The following is a 17,181-nucleotide window of genomic DNA, read 5'->3' as shown; positions in this document are numbered from 1 at the left end:
CTGTCAGTGAGTAGCACCTCTATCCACCTGTCACACTAATCCAGATTTTTCTCCACCCTACTCTTTCCTTCATCTGGGTATGTCGTTTGCCTAGTCCCTAACCCCTATACAACTCATGATGGTTGAGCTCTATCATTTCTACCAGTCCCTTCCTAGCATTCATTCCTCCCATTACATCTCCACTGCCCTATTGCCTTAAATCAAGCTTTCAAAGTCTTCACCTGGACTGGTCTCTTTGTCAACTGTCTTGCCCACTTTCCCCCACTAATCCAAATTTTTTCACATTGCTGCCAGAGTGATCTAACCTAATGGTGATTCTGATTTCCTAATACTTACAGTCCCCTAAAATAGAGATAGGTAGTTCCCACCTGCCTCTTTAGCCTTATTTCTTGACCCTTGCCTTTCATAATTTGTGCTCTGCCATTTTAGAGCTTGTTACTCATTTTCTTGAAGTTTCTCAGATTCTTTGGTTTTCTGCTTTTGTACCTTTATTCATTCTGCATCCTTGGCCCATCCAGTGAACCTGTGCCCTCTCCAGTTAGGCTGGTTGTTCTCTTCCTTGTGCCATTGTAGCCTGTGTATGGTGGTAGGACACCTACAATACTTGACTGTGCTTGTTTATGAAGTATATGTAAATCATTAATAAACTACTACATCCATTATTTTGCTGGCCTTAGCATCTAGCATAGTGCCTGGATCATAGCAGGTGTTCAGTTAGTGTTTGTTAAAATAACATATAAGTTAATCTTAGTCTTACACCTCCAGTAAGCTACCAATGCCAGTGAAGGTATAAGGAAAGATTTATTTTACAATTACTGGCTCCATCTGCTTTTATGTTGAGATGTGCTGACAAAGAGAGGAACTGATGTAAATAATTACAAGCCAACTGCCTCAGGGCCTCACCCTCAGTCATTCAGCCATTGGGCAGCTAGCCATCAGCCCAGTTCAATTGCGTAGGGTTGTAGTGGTTCGTACACACACACACACACACACACACACACCCATATGTTTTGGATATTTATGCTTTCATGCCAATAAACCCATTTTGCAGTCTATAAAAATTTAAGCTATCACTCCTTAATACAGAAGTGATTTTCAGATTTTTATCAAGTCAGAATGAGTGCTGTAGTTGAGCTTGAAGAGAGCTATTAGAGCATGCTTCTTCCTACTTTTGGAATGTTGTCATCCTTTAAACATGTTAAACGTGTGTGTATTACTGTATGGATTTAATGCAATTTAATTAGCAAAAATTTAAAAGGAACAAGTAAATAAGATCTATTTAATACTGAATGATACATCATGTAAATCTGAACCTGACTGGTATTCAGCATACAGCATTGTATTTCTAATGATACTGAAGTTAAAAATCCTAAAATGCCTTTGTTCAAAAAAAGTGTGAGACATTCTCCATATTTTATTTCCACAGCAATGAACTGTTCAGCTGAAGAGACTGAGAATGACTATAGCCCAGAAACACTCACTAAAAAATTGTCAGATGTATGCCAGTTACGGAGGGACATCGATGAATTAAGGACTACAATATCAGACCGCTATGCCCAGGACATGGGAGACAACTGCATTACCCAGTGATCAACTATTGGTCCCACAGCAATAATGACCCATTGTTAAATGCTGCTGTGTTACAGTTCTTCATATTTCTTTTTAGGAGCCATAATGGAAAGTCGCAAGTGACATATCACTTACACATAGGATTTTTTTTTTTCTGTGGATTTGTTTTCCTGGGGGAGAAAGGGGATTTGATGAGGTTTCAAAGGGGCTTATCTAATCAGGCCAAAAAACCAAATTACTATTAGAAAAATGTGATGACGTGTATAAGGGGAAAAAAAAATCTGTCTTCTCAAACTACTGATTGTAGGACCAAGCTGTGAAGAGTGCCCTTCAGATAAAGGAGTAGGATTTCTTTTTATCTGCAGTTGTGTGTGTGTGTATGTGTGTGTGTATTCACAAAATTATAAGGATTTCTAAGGTCAAAGCAAAGCTTCTAAGAAAGGCACACACTGTTTATTCTTGTATTTCTTTTCTTTCATGTAGAAGCTTGTGTTGTACTTTGGGGTTTTCAAGGGCTGGCTGCACAAGAGCTCCAACAGCAGGCGAGTGTTTTAATAGTAGTACAGCTGTGTTTTGAACCATCTGTCTTTCAGACAACCACTGTGCTGAGATGATGAGGTTGTGGGGTTGGGTTGATGTTAGCACTGTAGATAGGTCAGCTATTTTTCCAGAGTGATTGTGGGTTGCCTTCGAGGTATGAAATGTTATGTGATAATCTTTTTCATTAGCATTGCAATTTATATATCACAAGGCAACTTAACACAACTTGAACTAATTTTAACATGTCCCTTACTATTTACAATTTTTCACTTGTATCAATGTAAACAAAGCCATAAAGAATTAATGCTAACCTTCTAAGGCCATTGTAAAAGAAGGATTAAAAAAGTCACTCTGGAACAATAGTTTATCCAATTCTCAAATGTTTACATTTTAACAGTTTTGTATGTCTTAAAGTTAAAACTACTTTAAGAAAAAGCCAACCTGTATTCTTTATATCAGAATTATCACAAATATAAAACAAAATCAAAACCAGGTGATATTTCAATTACATGTATTAGGTAAAGTACATTAAAAACGGTTTTTCATACACGACAAGATTATTTCTTCTTCTGGAGTGCAGGATATCATTATGAGATGCAACTGATTTTTAAGTAGACATACAATTATTTAAACTTCCAAATGAGTATTTTCCTGTTTTAGTTGGAGTTTTGGAAGGACTACATATTTTATTGCCTTCAGAGCATTTATTACATTCTTTTGAATATACTTAATTATGGCAATCATTGTTCTTTACAAACTGGTTTGTTTTCTTGATGCAGCCAGGTCTCATGTAGGTCAAGACTAAATAAGAGGTAGAAGGAATAAGGGGTGTGAATTCAGCAGGATAATACTGTTTGGGGCAAGAAGAGATCACATGTCTGGTTTTTTTGCCAGGCTTATATACTGGTATAAAGGCTGCTCCTAGAAAAGATTTTTCTTACATATTTTCAGCAGTGAAAACATATGTGGGATAAAAACTTCAAGGAAACTACCCAGGAAGACATTCAGTTCAGAATTTGGCTAATATGCAGCACTCAGTAAGTTATTTTGTGGTTATGTTACAACAATTGGTTATAATACATTGTAAGGACATCAAACTTTCCTTTTGTTCAGTGCCTGAGTCCTCCCTACTCTTACTGCTTAGGATCTGGGCACTAAGAAATCAGTGCATCATGTGATTCTGCATTCCAAGTACCTGTCCTAATAAGGAAAAGTCATCGTAAGAATGTGGCATTCTAATTTGTTCAATTGTTTTTTAATGTTGGTGGTTTGAAGACAATCAGGGAGTAGTAAATTTATACCAAAAATCTGATGCAAAAGAATTCTGCCTTGTAAAAATATCTGTAAAAAAGGGCCTTTATATCAAGTAGATAATAGCATCTGAATGAGATAAGCCACGGTGCAGCACACAACATTGTTATGTTCTCTCTCAATAGAAACTCCAGCCCCCTACCAGAGTACCTAGTCATACCTCCACGATTTTGGAAGTAAAGGCACCCTAAGATGATAGCACTAATGTGCATAAATAATCACTGATTTGGGTCACTAGGTTCTTAATGTCTTCTAGGTTTTTAGTATATGTTTTGGAGTTTTATGGTTATTATTATTATTTTAAACAAACTTAAACATTTGCTTTAATTTACTGTAGATACATATTTTTTTCTGGCTTAGGATAAAATATTTAATTTTTTAAATAAGGTTTCTAAAACTTATAGAATTTGACTTAATTCACATGTCTTGAGGTAAAAATGTGTTAATTTAGAAAATTGACAAACTACTACTGGTGTATTTCAGTTCCAAAATGTCTACCTCTCCATAAATAAAAAAGGAAAATAAGATGTGATAGTGTAAGTATAAGTTTAAATATAACCCTGAGTTACAAAAGTACAAAAGTAATCTCTTGGAGTCTGGAGTTTGTGAAGGGACCTAGGTAATAAGTAGACAGTCTTGGAATATTTTTGGGGAAATGAAATAGTAGTATTCTAATTTGTCAGTATTTAATTTTTATTTTATTTTTCAGAAAATTCCCCTTTCCCAAGATAACCTCTTCTGTTAGAATATAATAATATCGATATCTCAATTGAAAACAAAGATTTTGCTGTTAGGTCAAGTAAGATGGGCAAATAGAAACACTATAGTGTCTTATTCTAGTTTGAACTAGGATGTTTTCAGAAGTTATTATACTGATATATGTCTGAGATGAAAATTAACCTAAATTTTGAAGTTAAACATATTTGATAATTTCCTTAGATGTGAAAACTTTTTAATTATGCTTTTGTGAGTTCAATGCTTGTCTTCTTAGGAAGTGTCTCATGCAGTATTAACATTTATTATTGGTTTTCTGGATTTTGAAGTTGAGCTTATTCGAGCAGGGATAAAGTAACAGTATCTCAATAAAAGACCCAGTTACCTGTGCAGATAAAAATAACTGAATCAAAGGCACAATGGTTAGTTGTTTTTTTCATTTGATGTCTGAAGGATGACTTTAGTTAAACTGTTAGTAAATTTTCAGTGGCCTCTAATTTTGAAAGCTTAAGTAATGACTAGGTTAAGTCATTCCTGGATTTCTTTTTAAATAAGTGTGGTCCCTTTTTATATTTGAAATGGGATTCAGTGTTTACTATTAACAACATTATTTTTAATGAAATTTATTTTGGTCATGACAGTTTACTCACTGAATTAGACTTCTTTCAGTAGCTTGTTAAAGACAATCTCAAGGGCTGCAAAGTGTTGCTAAAATGGATATTGTACATTTCTGATTCAGTAAGGAGCTTATAAATTAATCTTGTCATAGTTCAAGACAATACTAGAAATCTCTTCGAGGATATTTTTAAAGGAACTACTTTATTGGGAAAATATTCTTTCAATATCAGTAATAATTCATTGAATAACTTAGTAGCTGGGAATTTGGGACTGTATTTTTACATAGCATAGTTCAGCTCAGGCACACCTTTAGTTTTGATTATTGGCATTCTCTGATGTAGATTTCTGTCATTGTAGATATGTAAGTACAATAATAAGCAATTCTCATAACCATGCTCACTCAGACTATATCATTTGAAACTGCCAGTAGCTATAGCTCTCAAAGCCAAAGTTAATTCATTTTGTTCCCATTTTTGACAATTTTCAGTGTTCACAAAACAAGAAAAATGATTTCCTATTTGGTGTAAAGAGTATAATTTCCAACTTTACCCCAAGATGCCATGGTGGTATATTACTGTATGATAATATTATACATTTAATCATGAAGGGGGAAAGCTTTTGCATTTTTTTGTTACTTAAAAGAAATACTGAGTATATTAATGTAGTTTCAAATCAATAAGTCATTAACAACACTATTGCAGCTGCATACAGAGAGAACCTTTTGTGCCTTTTTGCCTACAGTAAGCATTCATTTCTGTTTTATGTGAGTTATAAGAATGTTGATGATTATCGCACCTTGTTCTTCTGTAAATAGACTTGATTAAGGATTTTTTTCTTAAGCAAGGAACAGGTTTTCATTACTAGGTTAGATACCTTAGGAAACATGAGAGGATATGTCTTTGGAGCCCAGCCTTTTCCCAGTATAGTGAGCAGGAAACTCCTTCAGAATGTAGTTATTTGTGTGCATATGTGTGTATATATATGTATAAATATTTAAATACAGGAAGATAAAATTTGGCATCACATTGGTGTGATGACAAGAAGTAGTAAGGTGCTAGCGAGGTGGTTACATTAAAAGCACAGAAGAGTGTATAATCAGTCACTATGACTGGTGGTTTTTGTAAACTCGGTTCAGTTTTTGAACCACCCAGAATACCTCATGTGTAAATACAGAGTGGTCATGACTTAATTGAAATACAGTTATTGTAAAAAGAATGTGAAGCCACTGGTTGGCTTATGCCTTCTGATCTATCATTCTTGCCTCTTTTTTTGTAAAGGGGTTATTTTTTTGTTTTTGTTTTTTAATAGGGTTTACAGCTAGAATTTTGAATGCCAAAGTTCTATTTATTAAATTAAAAAAAGTTTTCAATGTTAATGGCTAAGTATTTTTCCACTGGACTATTGTTTGTGATGTTGGAATTTGTATTTACAGAGAAATAAATTTTTTATAAAAAGATATATGTCTTTGGGAGTGCCTAATGTTAATATAAGAATGTATTCAAAATTTCAGACTCCACTGAATTCTCAATGACTTGACTTTTAGGTAAAAGCTTTCTATGAACACACAAGAGAATCTTTGACTAGAACATGGATACTTCTGCTTTTAGTCTCTTACAATTTCTTTTCAGTTACTGAAAAGTTTTTTCTCAGGGTCTTTCCATGAAGGGCACTGAGATTTTCTGATGACAGGTGCCATAAATACAAAGGCATGCCTGTATTTATTTTAGCTAATAGTGCTGTGTCCCCCTTTTCGATTTTTTAAAAATCCCTAATTAAATCAAGAGTTTTCTTTCTACTTTTCCAACAGACAGCATCGGTTTCAGTTTTTCATATTGCTGGAAGGTTGGGCTGGCAAGTTAAATCATACTTATTTTCCCCCTTTTAATTAGAGGTTGAAACCTTACTGAAACATACACAAATACAACCTTGTTAAAAGGTTACTCCACAGGGGCCTTGACATCTAAGCTTTAATGGTTTGCTAGCCTGGGCCCAGAGATGCCCTGTGGATGGCACCCTTGGTCCTTGTTCTCACACGTATGGGCGGTAGCCTCAATGTCTCTAGGAAGTTGGTTAATATTTGGATTAGCAGTATCTGTTTGCAGTCCAACTAACTTGGCATTGCTCTGTCAGTCTTTTGTGAGGCATCTAATTCAGTTAACAGGAGAAGGACCACTTTGGAAATCATGCATCACAAACCATATAGGTTGCAAGCGAATGTCTTACAAATAAAAACAGAGTGGACAAAATCCTAGAACATTTTTAAGGTGATTAGTTAAGAGGTCTCTCCTTCAGAAAGAAAGATATGATTATTTTTGATCTGGTTAAAAAAAAAATATTTTGATGGGGGGGAGTCAACAAAGAGCTTTTGATAGTGTACGTCCCAGTGATTTTGCCAATGGTTTGAGCTTCTCCAAGCCAACTTCCCCTAACCAAACAGAACCATTCTGTGTGGAAACACAGACGACTCCATTTAAAAGAGGTGTGAGATACATGGTAGTAATGGCACAAAATGGTGGGGTGTGGATCCAGCAGAGCAAACATCCTTTAGAAAGGAACAAAATCTCAACTTAGAAAATGAATGCTGTTGCATCTAACTTTGAGCGCATATATTATGCACAAGTCTGGAGAATAATAATTTAAACAGAAATAGTGTATACAGCTGGCATCCCTTCTAAACAAGAAAGCAAGGTAATTTAATTTACACCTTGTATTCCTACACTGATCATTTAGTCATAAAACAAGTGGTTAAACTTGTTTAATCGCCTGTGATTAAAAAATAATGCACAGCCATTGCCTTCTATATCATCATCAACATCATCATCATCATTCTCATTAACATTTGAACACATGCCAGCCTAGTGTAAGGACCTTGCATAAATCATCTCGTTTATTTCTCTTTATAATATTCTATGAAGTAGAAGTAGGTGCTATTATTATCCCCACTTAAGGCCAAAAGATGGAGCCATAGAAAGGTTTAATATCTTGAACAAGTTAGAAGAGCTTGTAACAGCCACAATAAGAACCAGGCCTCTTTAACTCCATAACCTGACTCTAAACCACTTGCTAGATTTCTGTTGCCTATTAGTGCTCAAAATTAAACTCCTTCTTCCAAAAGCTGCTTCCTTGTTGAGCTGCTACATTTCCATAAGTTACACCTTTATTCCAAGAATCATTTGTGGTGATTTCTTCCCTATATACCCATCCATATTAGTTTCCTATTCCTTCTGTAACAAATTTCCACAAACTTACTAGCTTATTGAAATATAATTTATTAACACGGTTCTGGAGGTCAGAACTCCAAAATGGTTCTCACTGGGCTGAAATCCAGGTGTTGACAGGGCTGTGTTCCTTTCTGTAGACTCTGTGGGAGAATCTGGTTTTTTTTGCTTTTTTTTGGCGGGGGGGGGGGGGGGCTTCTAATTACATTCCTTTGTTTATGGCCCCATTCTTCTCTCTTCAAAGCCAGCAATGTCAGGCCAAGCCCCTTTCACACTGCCATCTATTTGGTTCTCCTCTGCTGCCCTCTTCCCCGTTTAAGAAACCCTAAGATTTGATTTGGCCCTCCCAGATAATCCAGGATAATCTCCCTATTTTAGGGTCATAGTTGATTAGCAATCTTAATTCTGCTTGCATCTTTAATTCCTCTTTGACATGTAATTAGACATGTAATCTCATAGGTTCCAGGGAATATGATTTAGACATCTTTATGAGGACTACTACTATTCTACCTTCCACACTGTCTCCTAAACAAATCACTTGTCAAATCTTTAAGTTTCTATTTTTCCATTCTTTCACATTTGTTTTGGGTACTTCATTTCTGTTAACCTTGTTCTGTTTAGTCTCAAACTACTATAAAATAGATGTCAGATACTTGAGCTTTAAAAAAATTAAATTGGAACCTCCAAAGTCTCCTTTTAAGCTATATCATTAATGATTCAGGTATTTGCTTAATCCAAGAAAACACATGTAAGACCCTTGGTTTAACTTCTGAAAAAAAAAACAAAACAAGTATTGTCTTTTTGGAGAATTTCTGAATTTTTAGAGCATTAATATTTGTCAATATCTTATAAATGTGCCACAGTCTGGCTTTTTCTGATTCTTATGATTAGATTGAGGTCAAATATTTTTGGCAAAAATGCTACTTGGGTGATGTGTATTTTTCATCATATTTGGAAGTTCATGATGTACCGTTATTGGTGATGCTAAATTAGATCATGTGGTTGTGCTAAATAATCATCTTCAGTTTTAACAGTCAAATGGAGGACAGGTGGCAAGGCTTTGGTGCATATAAAGTAGAGAGTTAGCAGGGTGCCTGGGTTGCTCAGTTGGTTAAGTGTCTGACTTTTGATTTCAGCTCAGGTCATGATCTCAGGGTTATAGGACTGAGCCACACGTTAGGCTCAACTATATGTAATAATGTACTTATGTTATAAATAGAAAATACTATATGATTAAATTTATATAAAGTGTTAGATCGTGCAAAACTCATCTATGAGGTAGTGACTAGAAGAGGCACAAGGGAAGTTCTGGGCTTCTGGGGCTGCTCTATTTCTTGATCTGGGGGATATTTACACAGATGTGCTCACTTTGTGAAAATTCATTAAGTGTACCCTTGTAATTCCTGTGCTTTTCTATATGTGTGTATAATTAAAAAGTTTACACTAAAAAAGGAGCAAGGAACTTTGAGAAAAATCAAATAGAATTTTTGGAAGGGAAAAATATGATAATTAAAAATTAAATGGAACAATTAAATAGCATATTAGATACAGACAAAGAGAGAATTTGTAAACTGAAATAGAGTCAAGAAATCATCCAGAAAAGTAGGTTGAAAACATGAAGGATATAATGACATGGTTTAATAAAAAATTTAATTGGAACTTCAAAAGGAGAAGATTGAGAAAATGGAGAATATGAAATATTTTTTTAAAGATTTATTTATTTTAGAGAGAACATGAGCAGGAGGTGGTGGGGGTGGGGAGGATGCAGAGGGAGAGAGAGTCTCAAGCAAGACTCTGTGCTGAGCACAGAGCCCGATGTGGGGCTTGAGATCATGGCCTGAGCCAAAATCAAGAGTCAGACTCAACTGACTGAGCCACCCAGGTGCCCCAAGAATATGAAATATTTAAAGAGGTCATATTTATTTACCTGGATGGTAAATTTTTCAGGATGGTGCATTATATTAATTTTTGTATATTGAACCATCCTTGCCTTTCAGGAACAAATACTACTTGGTCATGGGGTATAATCCTCCCCCCACCTCCCCCCAGTAGTAGTAGTTTTGTAGTATAATGTTCCTAGGAGTGGTTTTGCTTATATTGTCCCTGTTTATGTTTGTTGCTGTTATTTTTTCTTAAGATTTTATTTATTTATTTGAGAGAGAGGAAGAGTGAAAGAGATCACAGAGGGAGAAGCAGACTCACTACTAAGCAGAGAGCCTGATGTAGGGCTCCATCCCAGGACTCCCACAAGATCATGACCTGAGCTGGAGGCAGATGCTTAACCAACTAAGTCACCCAGACGTCCTGTCCCTGTTTTGGTTTGATAGTTTCTTTGAATCTGTGAGTTGATATATTTCATTTTGGAAAATTCTCAGCTTATTATTCCTTTACATATTATTTCTGCCTCATTTTCTCTCCTCTCCATTTATGACCTCAATTATGTATATCTTCTCTTTTATTCCCTGTGTTTCTTATGTTCTTTACTAATCTTTTGTTTTCTCTTCTTTCTGAAAGTTCTGGTATATCTTTCAGTTCAATATTTCTGCTTTTAACTATTTTACCTGTGAAATCCGTCCATTGAGTTCTCAATATCTGGTATTATATTTCTCCGTTCTAGGATTTCCATTTGGTCCTTCCTCAGAATTATCAGTTTTCTGCTAACACTCTCAAGAGCATATTAAGTATAACTATTTTAAAGCCCATTATTTGTATCTTCAGTTGGTTTATTTCTACCATCTATTGTTTATTTTTATAGTCTTATTTCTTCATATGCCTGATTATTTTTATTAAGAGCTGAATATTTTATATAAATTTAAAATATAGACATAATTTGAGGCTCTTGATGATGTTATATTTCTTCAGACAAGATTTAAATTAGCTTCTGGAGGGCTAGGGGCACTAATCACCTTAACTCAGGGATTCAGATGATTTAGAGCAAGAGTTTGAGCCCCTGGGAGAGCCACTCTTCATCTGGCTCACCTAGCAGAATCACAATCCAAAGCCAAGGGCACTTTACCAGGGCCTGCCTTCCTATGAGGACTATAGTTTCCAATTTTACCTCTAGCCCAGGAATTAGTGAATTATGAGCCACAGGCCAAATCTAGCCTACCACCTGGTTTTATAAATAAAGTTTTATTGGAACACTCTTATGCCCGTTCATTTATATATTGCCTAAGGCTACTTCTATGCAATAATGACAAAGTTGAGTAGTTGTTAGAGACAAATGGCCCCCAAAGCCAAAATTATTTTTTATATGGCTCTCTATAGGAAATTTTGCTGACCCCTGTCCTAGGTCCATAAGTGTGAGGAAAGCTCTGTCTAGCTTCTTAGCAATCTCCTCCGGAAATGGCAGGTAGCCCTAAAGGAAAAATAGCCCCAACGTCTACGGTAACCTCTCATAGCTTCTTTCTTCTACTGGCTCATGGGCCTATGATATTTTTTACTGCATCATTAGCTCTCTGATGTCTTCAAGTAGATTTTTTTTTTTCAACATTTCCTAGTTCACTCTATGGGAGGGTTGATCTGAATTTCATGGATTGTGAGGAAGCAGAAATCTTTGTTTCTTGTAAGACATTTGTACAACTGGTTTTAAAACAAATTCAGCCTGACAGTGGGTATTCTGCCACCCCCTTTTGTTGGTTAAAGTATTGTTTTCCAAGGATATTGTCCTTTGTTAACTTTGATCTCTTCTAGTTGTTTGCTACAGTGATTATGGTGCAGTTATTCTAGTTCTAGTTATTCTGGTTCTTATAAGAACTGCTATCACCATACAAAATGAATCCCTTTCTAGACTATTTCATAATATATTTACTTTACTAAATTTTCCCCCTTCTAATCAATCCTGCATATCTGCTTCTGAATAACCTTCAGAATGGCTCAAAAACCTTCAATTATTTCCCATTGTCTACTAAAGAAATTCTTAACCTGCCATTCAGTGTTCTTTTTGTTCTCTTTTTCCTTATCCTATTTTTCAAGCTTTTCCCTCCTGCTAATCTAGTGTTCATACTTTGGTCAAAATAGACACTCAGCTCTGCTTAATAAATACCAAATTATTCCCATCCAACTTAATGCTTCTTTCTCCTTTAGATTGAACTTCTTCCCAGTTCTACTTTTCAAAAATTCAATTCAAATGGAATTATGTCTAACCACCTCTTTCTTATTCTTGTATGCCTCACAGTGGCATGGACCTAGTGCACAATCAATAAACGTATGTTTTTTGCTGGAAATAAGAGTTGGGTTCTACAATATTTGCTTTGACTAACTTCTCTTTCTAAACATTTCAGCTGGAGAAGCAAAGATAAACTTTTTAATTGGGGAGTACTGTCAGTCTATTTTTTTCTACAGGTATTTGAGTTATTAAAATAATTGCTAAAATTAGTGAATTATTTATATCATTAAATTGGCTAGATGATAATCATTAAATAAAGGCTGTTATCAGATATGGTACTGAAAATTTTCTTTTTTTAAAATTTAATTAATTAACATATAGTGTATTATTAGTTTCAGAGGTAGAGTTCAGTGATTCATCAGTCTTATATAATACCCAGTGCTCCTTACATCAGGTACCCTCCCTAATGTCTATCACCCAGTTACCCCATCCCCTTACCCCTCCCCTCCAACAACCTCCAATTTGTTTCCTATATTTAAGAGTCTCTTATGGTTTATCTCCCTCTCTGATTTCATCTTGTTTTATTTTTCCCTCCCTTCCCCTATGACCTCTGTTTTGTTTCATGAATTCCACATATGAGTGAAATCATATGATAATTGTCTTTCTCTGATTGAATTACTTTGCTTAGGTGGTATTGACAAATCTCTTAAAACTTTTAAACTGTTGCTAACAACTGAATGATTTGAATCCACTAATTCCTATTTTAATTTGAGTAACAAGGTAAACCATGTAACCGGTATCTAATGAAATGTGATGAAAAATAACTAAATTCTATTTGTATCTTGAACAGTTGCCCTCAATAGTTAAGTCATGTTGACAAATGGCAGGCAGTATAGAAAACAATAACTAAAAAGGTCAGGTCCTCCTGGGGCAGAGCTAGAAAAAGTGCCTAGAATAAACATTGTGAAGAATGAAAAGTGGTGTAATGTAAAGCTGAACCATGAGGAGAACATCTCAAAGATTGGTGAGTGCTCTTTTGGGATAGAAAGTGTCTTTATCTGGCTTTTGAGTTCAGAATGAAAGTAAGAGTACCTTTTATGTGCAAATGGAAAAGGAAGCAGTGAAATGTGTAAGGACTTAAGACTCAGTGCTAATATTTGCCCATCGATGAGTCTAAGCAGGAGCAGACAAAAAGAATGGTGCTGGAGAAAAAAGAATGAAACAAAATCCTTCCATATATTCAGAAGGCCAAATTACAATAGGAAGAATGCTTTTATTGAATGTGATTGAAGAGATGTTGGGAGAATTGCTTATGACAAAGAACCTGCCAATATTTCACAACTAGTGATTCACACTTACAGGTTTACAGGAAAATTGCATAGAAAGCATACCTACTCTCCCTCCACCTGTATGCAGTTTCCCCTATTATTAACATCTTGCATTAGTATGGTACATTTCTTATAATTGATTAACTAATACTGATAACGTTATTATTAGTTGAAGACTATAGTTTACATTAGGGCTCACTTTTGAACAGCTTTGTGGGTTTTGACAAATATATGGTGTCATGTATCTACCATTGCAGTATTTTACAAAACAGTTTGCCCTAAAAATCCTCTGTGCTCTACCTATTCTTCCCTTCCCCCAAACCCCTGGCAACAACTGATTTTTTTTTTTTTTTTACTGTCTTTATAGTATTGTCTTTCCCAAAATGCCATATAGTTGGAATCATACTGTATGTAACCTTTTCAGATTGGCTTCTGTCACTCAGCAATATGCATATATGATTCCTCCATATCTTTTCACAGCTTGATAGCTTATTTCTTCCTATCATTGACTATTCCATTGTATGGATGTACCAATTTTATCCATTCACTTATTGAAGAACAATTGGTTGTTTCCAGGTTTTCACAATTATGAATAAAGCTGCTATAAACATTCATGTGCAGGTTTTTTGTGTGGACAAAAGTTTCAACTCTTTGGGATATATACCTAGGAGCACAATTGCAGGATCATATGGTAAGACCATGTTTAGCTCTGTAAAACACTGCCAAACTGTTTTTCAAAGTGACTTACTATTTTGATTTCCTACCTACTGCTCTACATCCTTGTCAGCATTGTTATTAACAGTGTTTTGAATTTTAAGCAGTCTAATAGGTATGTTGTGTCATCTCATTATTGCTTTCCTAATGATATATGATGTTGAACATCTTTTCATATGATTATTTGCCATCCGTATATCTTCTTTGGTGGGGTATCTGTTCAGATCCTTTGCCTATTTTTTAATTGAGTTGTTTGGTTTCTTATTCCTGAGTTTTAAAGAGTTCTTTGTATATTTTGGATACAAGTCTTTTATCAGATACATGTTTGGCAGACATTTTCTCCCTGGCCATGGCTTATCTTTTCATTCTCCTAACAGTGTTGTCCTCAAAACAGAAGTGTTTAATTATAATGAAGTCCCACTTTTCAACTTTTCTTTAATGGATTATGTTTTTGATGGGGTTCTCTAAAAAAGTCATTACCAAACCCAAGGTCATGTAGATCTTTTATGTTATCTTCTAGGAATTTTATAGTTTTGTGTTTTACATTTAGGTCTGTGATCCATTTGGGGTTAATTTTTTGAAAGCTTTAAGGTATCTATCTCGATTCATTTTTTTTGCATGTGGATGTCCCATGGTTCCAGCACCATTTGCTGAAAGGACTGTCCTTTTCCATTAAAGTGCCTTTGCTGTTTGTCAAAGATCGATTGACTATGTATATGTGGACTGTGATTCTCTTTTAAAATAACGTTCCTCCTGAGAAAGAAAGCATGTTGAAAGTTATGAATATTTTATTTTATTTATTTTTTATCTTTTTAACTTTATTTAAATTCAATTAATTAACATATAGTGTATTATTAGTTTCAGAGGTAGAGTTTAGTGATTAATCAGTTGCATGTAACACCCAGTACTCATTAAATTAAGTGCCCTCCTAATGTCCATCACCCAGTAACCCCATCCGCCCACCAACCTCCCCTCCAGCAACCTTCAATTTGTTTCCTATAGTTAAGAGTCTCTTATGGTTTATCTCTCTCTCTGATTTCATCTTATTTTATTTTTCCCTCCCTCCCCCTATGATCCTCTGTTTTGTTTCTTAAATTCCACATATGAGTGAAATCAAATGATAATTGTCTTTCTCTGATTGACTTATTTCACTTAGCATAATACCCTCTAGTTCTAACCATGTCATTACAAATGGTAAAATTCCATTTTTTTGATGGTTGAATAATATTCCATTGTGTGTGTATGTGTATGAGTGTATTGTGTGTATATGTGTGTGTGTGTGTGTGTATTGTGTATGTGTGTGTATATGTGACACACAACATCTATATATAGACTCACAACATCTTCATAATCTATCTGCTGAAGGACATCTGGGCTCTTTCCATAGTTTGGCTATTCTGGACATTGTTGCTATAAACATTGGGGGGCAGGTGCCCCTTCAAATCACTATGTTTATATCCTTTGGGTAAATACCTAGTCATACAATGGCTGGGTCATAGGGTACTTCTATTTTTAACTTTTTGAGGAAACTCCATACTGTTTTCCAGAGTGACTGCACCAGCTTGCATTCCCACAGCAGTGTAAGAGGTCCCCCTTTCTCTGTATCCTTGCCAACATCCATTGTTTCCGAAAGTTATTAATATTTAAGCATGAAAAAGTTATTCAAAGTCTTCTATTGACAGCAGAGACTGGATTAGAGAATATTGGCTGTTGAGAGGTAGCCAGAATTTTGGTCCAGCTGGGTCTCCCTCCCCTATATAAAGGATTGGATTGGAGAATATATTCCCTTCCCTGCTCCTTCTTCGCTTATTCTCTGACATGTAAATTGTGAAGTTATTATTCAACTGTTGTAGCTATTGCATTATCATCATTTTTAGAATTACATTGCTGTCAGTCTTAGCTTTGATGTGATAATTCACAAAGCAAGCCAAATGAATTCATATTTTCTACGGCTATATCCCAGTTTTTCCGTAGGCCTGGAGCAGAGTTGGTCTGAAAATTTTCCAGGCAGAAGTCATCAAAAATGAGAGTACTATGGAAAAACAGTACACCTAATAGCCTTGAAGTGGCCGTCCATCTATGCAGGAATTAATGCTTTCATACAAGAGTACTATTCCAGAAATATGTAACAGGAATATATAAATTCACTTAAATTTAATCTAATGGCAAGATTCAATTTTCAGTAAAAATTGAAGGCTTCTTTTCAACCTGAAAATGGTGAAGTATTTTGTTTCATAAATCTGTTAAAGGATAATTTTCAAAAAAGTAGCATGACTCATACAAATATAAAGTGAACATGCATCAAAGATTTAATGTAACTCATTAATTAAGGGAGCCAGAAAAGCTGTTATAACTAATTCAAAAGAGAATCCAAATAACAAACATATTTATAAATCAGGAGTATTGAATTTGCAAAACGTTTTTCCATCATGGGGAAGGGAAGTCAATTGAACCTTCACTAGTCAGAATTTATTGTGTATTGGTAGACAAGAATTGCCAATAGACAATCATTTTGCCTTATTATCAGTTATCTACAACTTACAAGAATTGTAAATAGCTCCAAAGGCAATAACAGGCTTACCTCAGATAACCTAGAATGTACTCTAAACAATGCATAGTTTTCTATTGAAGGGACTCAGTAACCATTTTTGTTTATTCCAAGTTTCCTTACAAATTTTTCTATGCTTCTGTTTTTCTTTGGCTTATGGGACATTTGTATCACTTCAAAGATTATTGAGGCTGCAGGTACAGGCAATATTTACAAATTCTTCCTGAGCCCAATCCAGACAATGAGATGTTTGTTTCATCACTAGGCTACCTTAGGTAAAACAACATAGGACTGGAACAGGGATAGATTTTTAAAATACAGCTAGAAATATGTTATATTAAAATATGTTTAGGGGCGCCTGGGTGGCTCGGTTGGTTAAGCGACTGCCTTCGGCTCAGGTCATGATCCTGGAGTCCCGGGATCGAGTCCCGCATCGGGCTCCCTGCTCAGCAGGGGGTCTGCTTCTCTCTCTGACCCTCCTCTCTCTCATGCTCTCTCTCTGTCTCTCTCAAT

At 35.3% G+C, this 17,181-nt stretch overlaps 1 protein-coding gene across 2 annotated transcripts in view; it reads left to right on the top strand.

The window, feature by feature from the left end:
• The window catches only part of CEP85L (centrosomal protein 85L), a 163,183-nt gene extending 149,074 nt beyond the window's left edge, over positions 1–14,109 (top strand). For both annotated transcript variants that reach the window (XM_081828873.1, XM_081828874.1), the window contains exon 12: positions 1,427–14,109. In XM_081828873.1, coding sequence (XP_081684999.1) covers positions 1,427–1,590 — 164 coding nt within the window. In that variant the 3' untranslated portion in view covers positions 1,591–14,109. The remainder of the gene's footprint in view (positions 1–1,426) is intronic.
• Positions 14,110–17,181: the final 3,072 nt, after the last annotated feature.

Source organism: Leptonychotes weddellii, chromosome 8, assembly GCF_054177405.1.
Source record: "Leptonychotes weddellii isolate Sample4059 chromosome 8, ASM5417740v2, whole genome shotgun sequence".
Lineage (NCBI taxonomy): Eukaryota > Metazoa > Chordata > Mammalia > Carnivora > Phocidae > Leptonychotes > Leptonychotes weddellii.
This window is presented reverse-complemented; position numbering and strand designations above follow the sequence as displayed.